Genomic DNA, 14,528 nt, shown 5'->3' with positions numbered 1-14,528 from the left:
ATATTTAAGAAAAAAAAGGAGAGATACCAAATAAAACCAGAGAGCATACCACCCACATTACAAGGAATGGGGAAGAAGAAACATGGTCTGGCACATACAAAAAGTTTGGTTGTATTCTGAACATTACCAACAATGAACTTACTATTCATGATGTGGTAATCTTTTTCATCAATTTTCTTATTGAAATAATTAGAGAAAAATCAAATAAAATTACAGATCATTTTATTTCACTCACCTCATCTTTAAGAGACCTTGCTTCATCTGCAAGTCGTTGCAGTTCCTCATTACGCGCCTGAATTTCTTGGTTTTCTCGTTCAAGCATGTCTGCTTTTGTGCGATATTCATCACGAGCTGAAGTGAAACATATTAATCACGCAAAATATCTTGCATTACTTTACAGTGTGAGTACTGAGGAAAACATTATCAAATAAGCTGGCCCTTACAGCTACCAGTGAAAGCACTGATATGATAGAAACATGAAAGAGTTCTTGTAGCATCCTTTCTTTTACTGACAGTTTACCCCTCTTTTCACACATTTGTATAATCTATAAAGGTTTTTTCATGTTTACCTCATAACAGTTTTGGAGTTCTTGATCCCTGAAATGGATAATCCCCTAATCCATCAGGTTTTTGTACCTAAAGATCTGTCATATCTTACCATCAACATAATCTTACAATAATGCTATTTTTCCTCTTTCATTCCATTTGAAATGTAAATGAGTAAATGCCAAAAAAGATAACGTTTTAGGAAAACATTATTCATGATTATGATAATGATCTACCAGTTTTTTTATCACCAAAATAAGCTGAACTATACAGACTGAAAAATTTGGAAAGTTCTCCAAGAGTCTTCAAAATGAGCAAAGTTCTTATGACCCCAAACTCATCCTCCTCTTTCTTCTACTTATCTACAGACTAATTCACTTGTGGTTTTATGACATAAGAACGCTTCATTAGGAGACTTATTAAAGTGAAATATCAACTGGTCGTTATCAAAATTACCTGCATGTACATGAACAAGATATTCAAGGAAAAAGTATTTATTAGACTCCAGTTAGATAACACATTACCAATATGAAACAACATAAATAGAAATGTCCAAAAATATAGATCTGCCACAGAAGTCCAACAAAGAGCAACAAGCACTACTTGATACAAAGGATGTGAGGTACAAGGAGAGGACAAAAGTCAAGTAATTACCCCAGAGGGGCAAAAAGATGGATGAAAGGAGGGCTAATCACAATACTCAAGTTCTAAATCAATTTAATTATATCAGTATCTGGCAGTTCTTCATAAATGGTATCAAGGTAGCGTCCATGAGATGTATTCTCTGGGAAAATGCAGATCAGGACCATCCTACCTTTAAAATTCTGTGAGCCGGCACCAGCCTTCACTCACTCTTTGTAAATGGCCCTAAGGTATTTGCAGCAACTAACATATTTAATGGGACTATCCTTGACCAATCAGCAACCACTACTGGGCTGATGTCATTTATCTCCCTCTTTCCAGCTGCATGGAGATAACAATTCACAGATCGCAGGTGCCAACTTCAAGACAGTTATTGTGGGTAAAGATTCTTCAAAAAGGAGGGAAAGCCTGGACAAAATGAGAAAACTACAGAAGAACTGCTTGCAGAACATCACCTTGGAAAGAAAAGCTTACTCAAGTCGGTCTCACGAGAAGAGAGCATACCCACAAGAAGGAAGAACTTTAGTGAAAATCTTTCAAGAAGAAAGAAGGAGGAGGAGGAGAAGGACTATCATACATACTTCTAAGCTGCTATGTACATTACATAATTATCTGTTTACATTTCATCTAGGAGAGATGTCAACTACATGTTAAGTATTCCTCTAAACATATCTGTGTTTCTGTACATGTTTCATATCTCTCCTGACACTATAATGGATACTTGTTTTAGATTCCTGAATGTCCTAGATTTTAGTCTGATTTACTTTCAATAAGTTTCACAGTACTGTTGACTTAATAACTCTGTATATTCACTGTTGAGACATAACTAACACATGCATTCATTAGCCCTTCATATGTAATTCTCTGTATCTTCATTTTTTGCTTCCTATTGTTAACATGCAGAGAATCTGGAAATAAACACACAGGGTATTTGTGGCTTACCATATTTTCAAGCACTTACATGTCTCAAGTTTATACAGTTCATCCTGGAGGCCATCAATCTGTTTCTTGAGGTCTTTGTAGCGGAGAGTTGAAGTACCAAGATCTCCTCCAGTCTCCCAGGCATCTAGACGGTTCAGGAGTTTTTCATTTTCTGTAGACAGGGCAGCTTTCTCTTCATTTATCACTGATATCTGGAAAATCATTAAAGTGATAATGTACTTGTAAGGATTTTAAAAATATTTACATTAAAGTTGGTGAATCCTACAGATTTCCAAATTTACTGCTGTGGATTCGCTCTGTGAAAACAGTGCATACATGACAACAGCAGTGCAAAAATCTGGTTGCTGTGTGTGGTGTTCTGCTTTCTGCATCTCATGTACATGTATTTCCCTAAGCCCCCTCCTTTTTGTCTGTCTGAGCTGAACACATTTCTTTTCACAGTTATTAATGTCATCTCATTTTGTAAAGAATTTGGGGTGTTTAAAAGATAGATATATTTTTCATGCATTGGTACAAGAACTGTTAGACATAGTGCCCATTGTATCTGAAGCCAAAATAGTCAGAATTCAAAGAAACACTAAAGAGTATAAAAAATTTCATAAACCTGTTGAGAGAACTAGTACTCTAAGGAATTTAAGGAGCATTTCAATTTGCACTGCCATCAATGAAAAATATTTTTTTTCTGCATGTTATTACTTTCTCTCATCTGCAGTCAATTCAATATTTTGAGTTCCCTTAATGTTCTTTGAAAAGACTTGTTTTATGAGATAAACAATTTATATCAACCCTTTCAGTGCTATGGGCATATATTACTAGTAATAATGTATGTGGCTGGATTATACACACACACACAAAAGTGTATAAAAGTCAAATGCCACATTAAATCTTATCTGGCAATTCATTCAACTGCAGTCAAACAGCATGTTTAAAGGGTTAAAAACATACTCATATAATGTGATATACTATATAATGTAATTACATAAGATAACTCCAGAAATTTCACACTTTTCTAATATACTGCTTTCATATACCCTAAAGCAATAAGTACCTATAAAAAATGCATGGCTCACCACCCACAAGAGAAAAAAGAAGGCAACCGTAGTGAAGATAAACAAGTGCAGTTATGCATAGATCTATGAAAGGTTGTAATATGAGTACTGTATATTCTACACAGCTGGAAAAATCTATAAAATCCATTTACAATTTGTTACCAATGTCAGAATCATCAAGAACACCTTACCTGTTGCTCTAGTTCATGACATCTTTGTACAGTCTCATCTCTACTTTGGGTGGCTGCCTCTAGCTGTTCTAGGATGGTTTTGATGTGAGGGTGAAAAGAGGCAGGCCCCAAGTCAGGTCTAGCTTCACTGTCTCCAGTCAAGATCCCTGGGGAACTTTCTCGTAACATCAGCTCCTGAATGGCCTCCATAATTACTTTTTGCACCCTCTCCTCCATGTTCATGATGGCTTCAATATACTCTGAAACCATATATGATTTATGGTAACATTTCATTAAACAATAGGGAAACCTAAACACAATCAACTAAAGACATTGCAAAAGTAATGCATCTCTAATTCCTCTAAACTCATTATTCTTTCACTTGTATACTCTCACCATCTCGTCATCCCTTCATTCACAAAGAATTTCTGTTAAATCTCTCCATATCCTTCCTTTCTGTACATCCAAAACATATCAAAGCACCATCTCTTACATAATTCTACTTTCAAAAGGTTATAAAAGTTTTAATTTTTTCACTTTTCAATCCATCCTTTCTTCTATTAACAAGCTGTACATACTTTCCACATTACTTGTATGATTTTGAAGAGGCTTGTCCACATTCAAAGCAAGTTCCTCGACCTAACTAACTTGTTTCTCTGATTAGGCTTATTGAGGACACAGCCTACAGACCTATGTATTCTTTACAATCAGGCTGATCAAGTACACTTTGAAGATATATCCAGTATATTTTTATATTCTCCACTGGATGATCTACAATAATTTTAGTACCTGCTGAGCAATAAGTAAATGTTAGATTACAATACACTGTATGGTACTGGCGCGGTGAAACTGTCCCAACACATGGGAAGCTTATGTCAGCTTTTAGACTAAAGGACCCCTAAAAGGTTTACTTGTAAAATGAGTGGCCTGACAAACTATAGTTATGGCAGCCACTGGATCTCTATAGGATGCAGATGTGGTGAGACAGGCATGATACAACACATGGTGGTTATAACAGATGTGTAGCTAATGCATATCTGTAGGGTACAGGGTGATGAGTTAGGCATGACACAATACATGACGGTATAAGATAGGCTGGAGCAATGTACACCTGTAAGATACTGGCATGGTGAGACTGGGATAACATAATACATGATGGCCACGAGATACGTTGGGGCAATGTACACCTGTGAGGTATAGGTGTGATGAGACTGTCATAACACAATTCATGATGGTACTAACGTTGCTTGTTTTCACAGTTGACAGCACAACCCAGGATAAGCTGCAGCATCCGTCCCATCTCCTCAGGATCACCATGTTCCCCTGGAAAAAGAAAAAAAGATACCAACCACTGAATATATTAATTAGTGCAGCATATCATTTTCATAAACACACATATACATATATACGTATATTACAAACCATAAAAATTTTATAACCCCATAACTAACCATTACCCCCACTGTAAGTAGATATAAAGAGCCTACCACCTGCTTCACACTTCAGCACTCTATACTTACCGACCCAACCTCTATCTCAACAAGCGCAACGCTGACAAGCCATATTAACACAAATTACCCAACAAGCATTGAGTAATCACTCCCAGCACAGACTGAATCATTTTGCTTCATAAGTTACATTTATGCACTAGGCTTTTCATCTCCTTTACTATGTAAATTACAAAAATGCTACAAGGTTGATAAACCACTGGGAGAGACTTAAATTTACCAAAATAAAGCCCAATTACCCATATAAACCTGTAGATTTGAAGCTACGTAAACCTTCTAACCAGGTAAACCACTGGATTGGAGGATAGAATAACCAAAATGAAACTCCACTCTCTTTACCCAGGTAATCCGCTGAATTCCAGATTGGATGTACCAAATTAAAACCCCACCTACCCACGTGAACCACTGCACTCGAGACTAGAGAAACCAAAATATAACCACCTATATAGGTAAACGAATGGATGAGAGACAAGACAAAACCAAAATATAACACCATCTACTCAGGTAAACAACTTGATTCAAGACACCAAAATGAAACCCCTCCGAGGTGTACCGGTTAACACGTTTGTTGGGTTTTAACAACGCTGAACATGAATTCACGGGCCTCCAGGGGTTCAATAAATCATAATAAAATCTCACCCATCCAAGACAAAGTAAACCAACAGCTGGACAGGAAAACCCTAAGCTTAAGCCTGACAGACGTAGCCAAGTCCTTGATAAGACAAGATGTTAATTACACAAGAGGAAGGGAGTCTGATATCTGGTAGTTACTCACGACAGTCTTATAGCAATAATGCCTTACTCCAACACCACCACCAGCAGTAACTTACCCCAACACCCAGCAGCAGCAGTACCTTACTCCAACACTAAGAGCATCACTCTACTCCAACACCGGTATCATACTCCAAAACCAGCATCAGTATAACCCCCTACTCAAAAGTTGACACCAGTACCTTAGTCCAACACCAGCAGCATCCCTTTACGCTAACGCAATCAATACCCTTAAGTCCATAACACTGCTTTCTCACTTGTTAGCATATGATACATTGTTCATTATTTCCTTCAGCACGATTGTACGACCTCTGTGCATGACAGTACAACCTTATGGTATTGTGGCCTGGCCCCTTGTGAATTAGGCGACACGTGACGTCGTTAAACCTACTACTGATTGCAACGTCGTGCTCAACAGTCGCTTAATCAAGCTGGCTTCATCAAGCTGAAGGTCGAAACACGTCATGCTCATCAGTCATACCGTAATGCTTCTGATTTGCACCATGTGCTGAAGGGAGAAGGATAAAGAGCTAGTCATCCATTATATCGTCTCTTTATTTTGTCACAAGGGATTAGACGTCAACATTTTGTGGGATTTAAGGGGTGCGTGCTGAGGGCTTTGGTTGCTCGCTAATCTCTCCGTCTTTAAACTACTCTACCTGGTCTATATGCTCCCACACATGCACTGCTAAATACCTTATTTTTCAATCCTTTCTAATCCATTAATGAACTTGAAAGCTTATCTGTTCATCTAGTCTTGTCTTCTAGATGGGCAAATTGCAAGCATTACAGTCCAAAGTACGAGGATATACGAGCCAGTATATGATGTACGTAAAGGTCATACCTGAGCCTTAAAGTACGAGGATATACAACCCAGAATATGACGTACGTGGTCATATCTGTACCCTGAATCATAAGGAATAAGACCTCAAAGATACCAATGGCAGGATGTCAACAAAGTGCGGAAATTAGAGAGAGAGAGAGAGAGAGAGAGAGAGAGAGAGAGAGAGAGAGAGAGAGAGAGAGAGAGAGAGAGAGAGAGAGAGCCTGGCTGTGATGAGCTGTCATGACTCACCCACCGTAAGACCAGGGCAGCCAACGATAGCGCAAGATAACATGGTGCCTCAGATGGTATCAGATAAGGCCAGGTAGGGCCACTCTAGTCCTTCCTTCCTTCTGACACTCGTGGTGTAGGTATTATGATGGCCAATGAGCACGGAATACCACCTTGTCTTTGTCAAGTCTTCATCACGTACCAGGGAACTCTCCCCAGCTATAAACATCGGGTAATGAAGGATGTTTCCCCGACCACACAGAGCCAAGCTCGTGGACTACCTCCCCTCCTAAACAACAGACAGGTGTACCCTCACGATACAACGTGGGGTCAGCGGGGTAATCCCCTGTACATTTTTGTAGCCGTAGGGGGTGCTGGAGGGGACGTCCGACCTGTCCTCTGTACTGGACACTGGACACATGACACACCACATTTGACCGTGGCACATACCACTGGACACTGACACCTGGACACAACACACTGGATACAATGACACCTGGACACAACACACTGGATACAATGACACCTGAAGCAACACTGGAAAGTGACACATGAATGACACGCAACACCTGGACACAGTGACACAGGACAAGCAGCACTGGACACAGCGACACATGACACACACCCCGACGATATAGACAACCGCAGTCCGCAGTTTGTACTGCGGACTGTACAAACTACCTACTTCCGACCATGTCCTCGGTAAGTTAGGTAATGATACGCTGTGTAGGGAGGGAGATAAGGTCTGCCACTGGGTGTTAAAATTATCCTGCACGTGGAAACATCGCATTTCTGTCTCCCTGATCAAGAAACGTCCATATCATTATGATGTTCTGAGCTAAGAATGATAGCTGTGTTCGCTACGTTAATGATGTGGGAACGGATGAAGTGGGTGCATCAGGCTTGGAGCAACTGGTCCAGCGGGCGCCACAACACACAAAAAAAGGGCGACTGACGACATGCGCGACAACAATTATCACAATTATCGCGGAAAGGTCATCATATGTGCTTACCAACAGTACAAATATCAGGTAAATGGTAAACAGACTTAGTGTCCTGTGACCTGTTGGCCTCGGAGGGCCTGGAAATCTTGGCTGGACGAAGCTCTAGCTTCCATCAAGTGACAAGACTCCCGTTATACTCATGTGTAAACAACATATTTTTGACACGTGGATTAAGTTCCGTGATACGGGACTTGTCCTGAGTACGACCTGCTGCTGGAGACACACACACACACAACTTTGTTTATATCCTTGCACATGACAGTGCCATCCTTGGGTATGATCACCTACCCTTTGACCTGACACTTGAGAGTAGTGCCCAGAGCTGGATGAGTTGTGCTCTGGGTCCTTACCGCCATACTCAGCACAGACCCGAACCTGGGGCTTCGCCTGGTGTGTACAAACCTGAACCTGGGGCCTTACTGGTACAGACCTAATACCCGGGGCCTTGTCTGGTACAGACCTGAGACCTGGGGCCTTACTTGGCACAGATGTGAGCCTGGGGGATTCACCTGGTAATGACTGACCCAGTGGCCACACGCAATGTAATCACATCCATGTCTGCATGTGGGGTTCGTGCCTTCATGACGCAGTTCTGACTCATTCGTCTTCACGATATACTACAATAACACACACACACACACACACACACAAACACACACAAACACATACACACACACACACACACACACACACACACACACATACATACTCACAAACACACTAACCCTGCCTAGCCTACAATAAAAAATACAGTCTGTTGGCCTTGAAGAGGCTCTGGTGTTGTGATGATTGGTAGTAACTCGTCTAACTGGTCCACACACACACACACACACACACACACACACACACACACACACACACACATCCTGCGCGACACTTCTTTCTCCATACTAATACTAATAATAATAATAATAATAATAATAATAATAATAATAAATAACAACAACAATAACATAGTGTTCGTGAAAGCATCTTGAGAGAGAACACTTTCGTATTGGCTAGATGTCTTTTGACGTCACTTTTATAACCAGCTCCTACTGGCTTTGCTCTTTTTATGAGGTCTTTCCCAACCAATCTCTATTGGCTAGCTGTTTAATGACGTCATATTTCCAGCCAATCAAATGCTTCCAATGTATAAATGTTCCATAATTACGATGAAAGTTTCCAACGAAGTTATGGTCGGAGTCGTGGAGAAAAAGGAGTTACTAACGTGTGGAAATGTAGTTGCGAGGGTACAAGATGACTTGCGACCCATTTGTCCAAGTTTCTTAACCTCAAACACTAGTACACGGAGTCACCCTAAACAAGACAGACCAACAAAAAAATAAGTGTGTTGGGCTATGTCTACCTTGTCATTATGGCCAAGCAAATTATTAAATGAGAGAGAGAGAGAGAGAGAGAGAGAGAGAGAGAGAGAGAGAGAGAGAGAGAGAGAGAGAGAGAGAGAGAGAGAGGTTACAACTCACTTCACATAATTAAACATGTGGGCCGCTACTGCCACACTCATCAGCCAACTGCGATACTTTCCCCTGTTCTCTTGACTCAGGTACTCTTTACTCACCCCCAGGTGGGGTCATCGCCAGCTGGCCATGACTCACCACGCCACCCTCGTCATCAACACCACACAAATACTACGCCAACATCACCATTAACAACACCGCCTACCTCCACTCACCGCACACATCACGCCACAGTCCCAACACCTACACCAAAACTAACCGACCAAACATCTTCCACCATCACTCTCAGCCACCCTCACCCCACCAAACTCCACCACTAACCACCCTCTCTCACTCCACCATACACCACCACCAGTACCAAAACTTCCCTCATCCCCTAAAACACAAACCATTTTTTTTTTTTCCTTTCGGGTAGCTAGAGGGAGGGAGAAGGCGTTAGACAGTGGGAGGCGTAGTTTTGAAACGGATCAAAGAATCAGAGTATGTGGGTGTGTGTTACAGGTTTCCTGTCGTGTGCAGGAGGTCTGCCGGAGACACGTCTCTGGTTCGTTATCCATACACCGCCAGTAGATAGGAGGGCGCGTGTATATGGTGATGTCTCTTGTTGCTTTGGGGAAGGCAAGGACTTTTGGCTATGGTAAGCATCGATTATTGTGTATACCGATAGATGATAGGAGGCGGCTATCTTGGTGCTTTGAGGGCCCCCCGTGGGAACCTTGGGCGTTCAATGTCTCTGTACTGTTGGCCAGGTGTTCGATAGGTCTCCTGCGTCTCTCATGGCTGTCTCTGGTTCGTACCAGCCTGGCTCGACCCAGCACACGCTCACCCACGCCCGTGGTGACTTCCTGACGCCAACGTCACACCAGTAGAGATAAGACCACCATCTTATCAGTGAGTGGTGCTGGGCCAGTAATGCTGAAGCTGTGTGTTACATGGTGGTCACCACGGAACGACTTCCCTATCATCTCTCCTACCGTTAGGGGGGGATGTCGTTATCGTCCTTATCTCCCTCCCCGACGCTTCCAGCCCACTCGACCTGACGACGACCACGGCCATATATCGTGGTCACCCTGGTTCATGCTTCACCCTCTATTACTCATGACACTTGACACAAATACATCTTCATTTCTCTAACACACCATAATACAAATTCAAACTAACGACTAACATTTACATTACGTAATTTACTCATATTAATCACATATTCTTCAGTAAAGTGTAAGCCAAAATAACGTCAGTAAACACTAAGCACTTTTTCGTAAGACAAACCAAATCGCTAACAATTAGCATAAACTGTGCCTGGCGTCTTATAAAAGGTAGCACCAAGGTTAAGCCTGTCACCCGTCCACACGATGTCCAACACTCAATACAATTATCCTGGCACACAAGAGCCCCTGGACCCGTCCCCAGCCAGGCAAGGTACACCCTTCACCCAGGCAGATGCCTCACCCCCACCTGACACTAGTGTCACCTGACACCACGTGTCAAGCGGAACTGGCTCGTCCAGGGAAGGAAACTAGAGGGGGCCACGAGTTGCAAGAGAGAACTCGGACCACGGAGAGTGGAGATACCCACTCTGCAGGCCGACCCCCCTACCTACCTACCTACCGAGCATGCGCAACAACAGCGTATGACCTTTACCACCGACACTCCCTGTGCAAGCAACACTACCACCCCCACGACCGCTGACCAAACAGCATAATAATACCATCAGTCATTGTGAAAAAAAAAACTCTGTTGACACAACTTCAGACGGAAAATGCCGCTCATGGATGCGACATCGGCATATTCTGTGAGTTATGACCCAAACGTAAGGAGCAAAAAAAAATATACCACAAAGATGCGACAGAACGCAACTCTCTCTCTCTCTCTCTCTCTCTCTCTCTCTCTCTCTCTGTCAACACGGGAACAACACAGAAATAAGTTCAACCTGTCTATCCCTGTCGAGAGGACAAGAGAAGCTGGGAGACGGACGCAAACAGGAAGGCACGACATACGGAGGAAAACGTACACTTTGGGAAACCAGCGAACATTTCTACAGTAGAATGAAACCAAGAACAACACAGATGGTTAAACTCAAGACGAAGAGAAGGCATCAAACCCTATAGTATTCTCTGACTGACTGCCTCCCTCCGCCCTCCCAGGATAAAGATGCTCTTGCACATCCACATCAACATAAATTTTCCGTTGACAAAAGAAAAATACTTGTTTACGTTGCAACTGGCAACGGTCGCACCAGTGTTGCCAACTAGACAGTTACTGAGGATGCCATCAGCTGGCCAAGCGGGTGTAGGGGAAGTGATGTCAGTGGACAGGAGGTAATGGTGCCGGGCTGCCAGAGCTGTTAGTGGCCAGTAAGTGGTAGTGGCGGTGCGGCTGGAGACGTTAACCCCTCCGTACCGCACCGGTACCGTCGTACCGGGGTGGTACTGGAGGGCTGAGGACTCCCACCTCACCCCCCACAATGTGGAGGACTTTAAATCCTGCTTGGACACAAATACTGGGGAATGTGGTAAAGGAGTCAGCTGTACAGAGTATTTAAGGCGTCCTCACAACCAGACCTGGCTGCTGGGGGTAGAGACAAGCCCCCCAACACCAACCTGGTGGTGGTGGAAGCTGAGGCGGGTCAGGTGGGGATGGTGGATGGCAGGTGGTGGTGGTGGTGGAAGCGGCGGCGGGTCAGGTTGGAATAGCCATGATGTCATGCGTGGTGGCTCTCCACCCAGCCTCGGGAGATTGACCTGCTGCATGTTGCCTCGCTGCTGCACTTGAGCTGCCAGGCAGGCTGGTGCAAGGCTGTGGCAGGCTGGTAGATGAAGCATTATGATGGCAGACAGCCAGGGACACCATCTGGAGGGCTAGCATCATCACTTGACTAAGACGAGGAAGAGAACTGAGGTTACAGCTGTACAACAGCTTGTTGTGGGGAACATGGGTGAGGGGTTTGGGGGGGAGGGGAGAGGTACAGACGAAGCTGGAAGCTGGAAGCCACCGATGACGGTACAGATGTAAGTTCCATCACCGCTGGAGGATGCTGGGCGTCATAGACCACAGTTCATACAATAGATCGAGAGGCGGACCATCACAAGCATCACGCCCTTACGGCTTCAGTTGCAACGGTACACTCACGACGGTGAAGCGGTACCCCTGAGGCGTACCGGAATACCTCCAATGGTTTCTAACAGTACCTCCAGATCCCCATACCAGTCCGTAGTTCACTGAAATTACGGGAATTAACTCTGTGTACAACATACGTTGAACTGCGTTTCTGGACCGCATTCCAGCTTGATGTATGACACTCCCCTTTAACTCCTTCAGATCGATGGTACGACCCTTGAGCACGATGGTACGACCCTTGAGCACGATGGTACGACCCTTGAGCACGATGGTACGACCCGTGAGCACGACGGTATGACCCTTGAGCACGACGACACGACCACTGATCTCTCTCAGTCAACGTTGATGGGTCAACTTCTTACTCTTTCCTGACAAAACAGCGTCGTCCCTCACTACTCGGTCCTGTTTCCTCCACTCTTCCTCATCTTCATCCACGATTCCCTCTCCTCAAAGAGGTGAGAGCAGCTGGGCTCACACGCTGACGACTCAAACCCTCTGCATTCCTCCACCTCATTCCGGTCTGTTCCATCCCCTCGCTTCGCTCTTGCGTCTGGCCCTGAAACAACTGCCTGCACACATTTAAGACTTGGACAGGATATCTCAAGAGGGGGAAGACGTGGTCTAGGGAAAACTTACAGCCTGAAAAAAAAAATCCAATTGTGGCCCATGTCTCTTTGTCTAAAAATCCCTCACGATATTCCCCAGCTCTTTTGATGGATTTGTCATTCCATCAATCCACGCAAGAGACATAATTGTAATCACTGCGACACCTTGAATTATTCTGAAAAAACCCACGTTACATAAACTACTGAGTCTGCCTCAACAAATCTGGTAGTTCTGTTCAGAGGCCGTGAATGCTCTCCTCCTAGACACCTGATTCCATTATACATAAGGACTGATCCGTCCTTGTATGGGGGAGGTCCTGCTCTCATAATTGGGGAGGTTCTCCTGCAAGCTATACACATCACCAGACACAGTCGAGTCCAGGGCAGTCTGACGACCCACCAACCCTAGCAGTCTGACATCATAACTTGATGCCCTTGCCCTACGCCGCGGCGCTGGTTCACTTATCCTCTTCTGTAGATATTACTTAGGTTTCTCCTCCCAAGAGCTGGCGGCTTCCATGCCACCGCCATGAGCCAGACCTTGCGATGCTCAGCAAGTTACTGCGTCACACACGAGACTGTTATACGACGGTTGGCAACTCTAGTGGGAGCTGTTGTAATGTGGTTCTGCTAATCTTTGGAGCTCTTTACCCCCTTACACGTGTTTTCTACTACCTATGATTTGGTCCCTTTTTTTTTCTTTTTTTTTAATAGGAGGGTTTTTCCAATTCCTCTTAAAACTCTTAAAATGTCTTCCATTTCTTCTCTCTCTCTCTCTCTCTCTCTCTCTCTCTCTCTCTCTCTCTCTCTCTCTCTCTCTCTCTCTCTCTCTCTAACCCTTTTCGTACTTCACTTAGGGCCTGGACTTGATAAAGACTTTTGCTCCTGACTGAAACCAATGACATACGTAATAATACTAATACTAATAATAATAATAATAATAATAATGATAATAATAATAATAATAATAACAACAACAATAGTATTGTGGGTTCCCCTGAGCCTGCGGGTCCGAGCGATCATTTTCCCTGGCTCTCCCCCGACAGCTGGGGCGTCGTGAGCCATCTGGCAGGGACCATTCGCTGGCCTCCTCCCCGTCGTCCACTTCCGGTGGTATGACACGGCCGGTGCCTGGCGCGAAGTTCCCAATCTCAGGACCTCATTCCCTCACGCCTGAGACGTTCTTGCAGCGTCCCTCGGCCCACGCTGTGTAATCCCCCTCGGTGGTTCCACCGGCGAACTTGGCTTGAGATTTTGTGATGGTCCACTGACGCTGGTAGGGAGCGAGTCTCCTCCTCCTCCTCCTCCTGGTTGCCCCCCATCAGCCAGGAACGATGGGAAGGTATTAGTTGGGTTCCCACCACACCACCCCAGTGTGGGGTACGAACATGAGATACATCAGCAATCGCTCATCTCTGCCAACGAGACGACAAAGTTAACTTTACAAGCTCTTGAGGAGGACGGTACGAGTACTGAGCAGGAGGGTACGAGTCTTGAGCAGGACGGTACGATTCTTGAGGAGGACGGTACGATTCTTGAGCAGGACGGTATACGATTCTTGAGCAGGATGGTACGATTCTTGAGCAGGACGGTACGATTCTTGAGCAGGACGGTATACGATTCTTGAGCAGGATGGTACGATTCTTGAGCAGGACGGTAT

The 14,528-nt window shown here is 44.1% G+C and overlaps 1 protein-coding gene across 2 annotated transcripts in view; it reads right to left on the bottom strand.

Moving 5' to 3' along the window:
• The window catches only part of hook (hook microtubule tethering protein), a 110,496-nt gene that overhangs the window by 29,873 nt on the left and 66,095 nt on the right, over window positions 1–14,528 (bottom strand). For both annotated transcript variants that reach the window (XM_071658087.1, XM_071658086.1), the window contains exons 5-8: window positions 4,592–4,672; window positions 3,371–3,609; window positions 2,150–2,321; window positions 236–351 (exon numbers count right to left, since the gene is read on the bottom strand). In XM_071658087.1, coding sequence (XP_071514188.1) covers window positions 236–351; window positions 2,150–2,321; window positions 3,371–3,609; window positions 4,592–4,672 — 608 coding nt within the window. The remainder of the gene's footprint in view (window positions 1–235; window positions 352–2,149; window positions 2,322–3,370; window positions 3,610–4,591; window positions 4,673–14,528) is intronic.

Source organism: Panulirus ornatus, chromosome 65, assembly GCF_036320965.1.
Source record: "Panulirus ornatus isolate Po-2019 chromosome 65, ASM3632096v1, whole genome shotgun sequence".
Classification (NCBI taxonomy): domain Eukaryota; kingdom Metazoa; phylum Arthropoda; class Malacostraca; order Decapoda; family Palinuridae; genus Panulirus; species Panulirus ornatus.
This window is presented reverse-complemented; position numbering and strand designations above follow the sequence as displayed.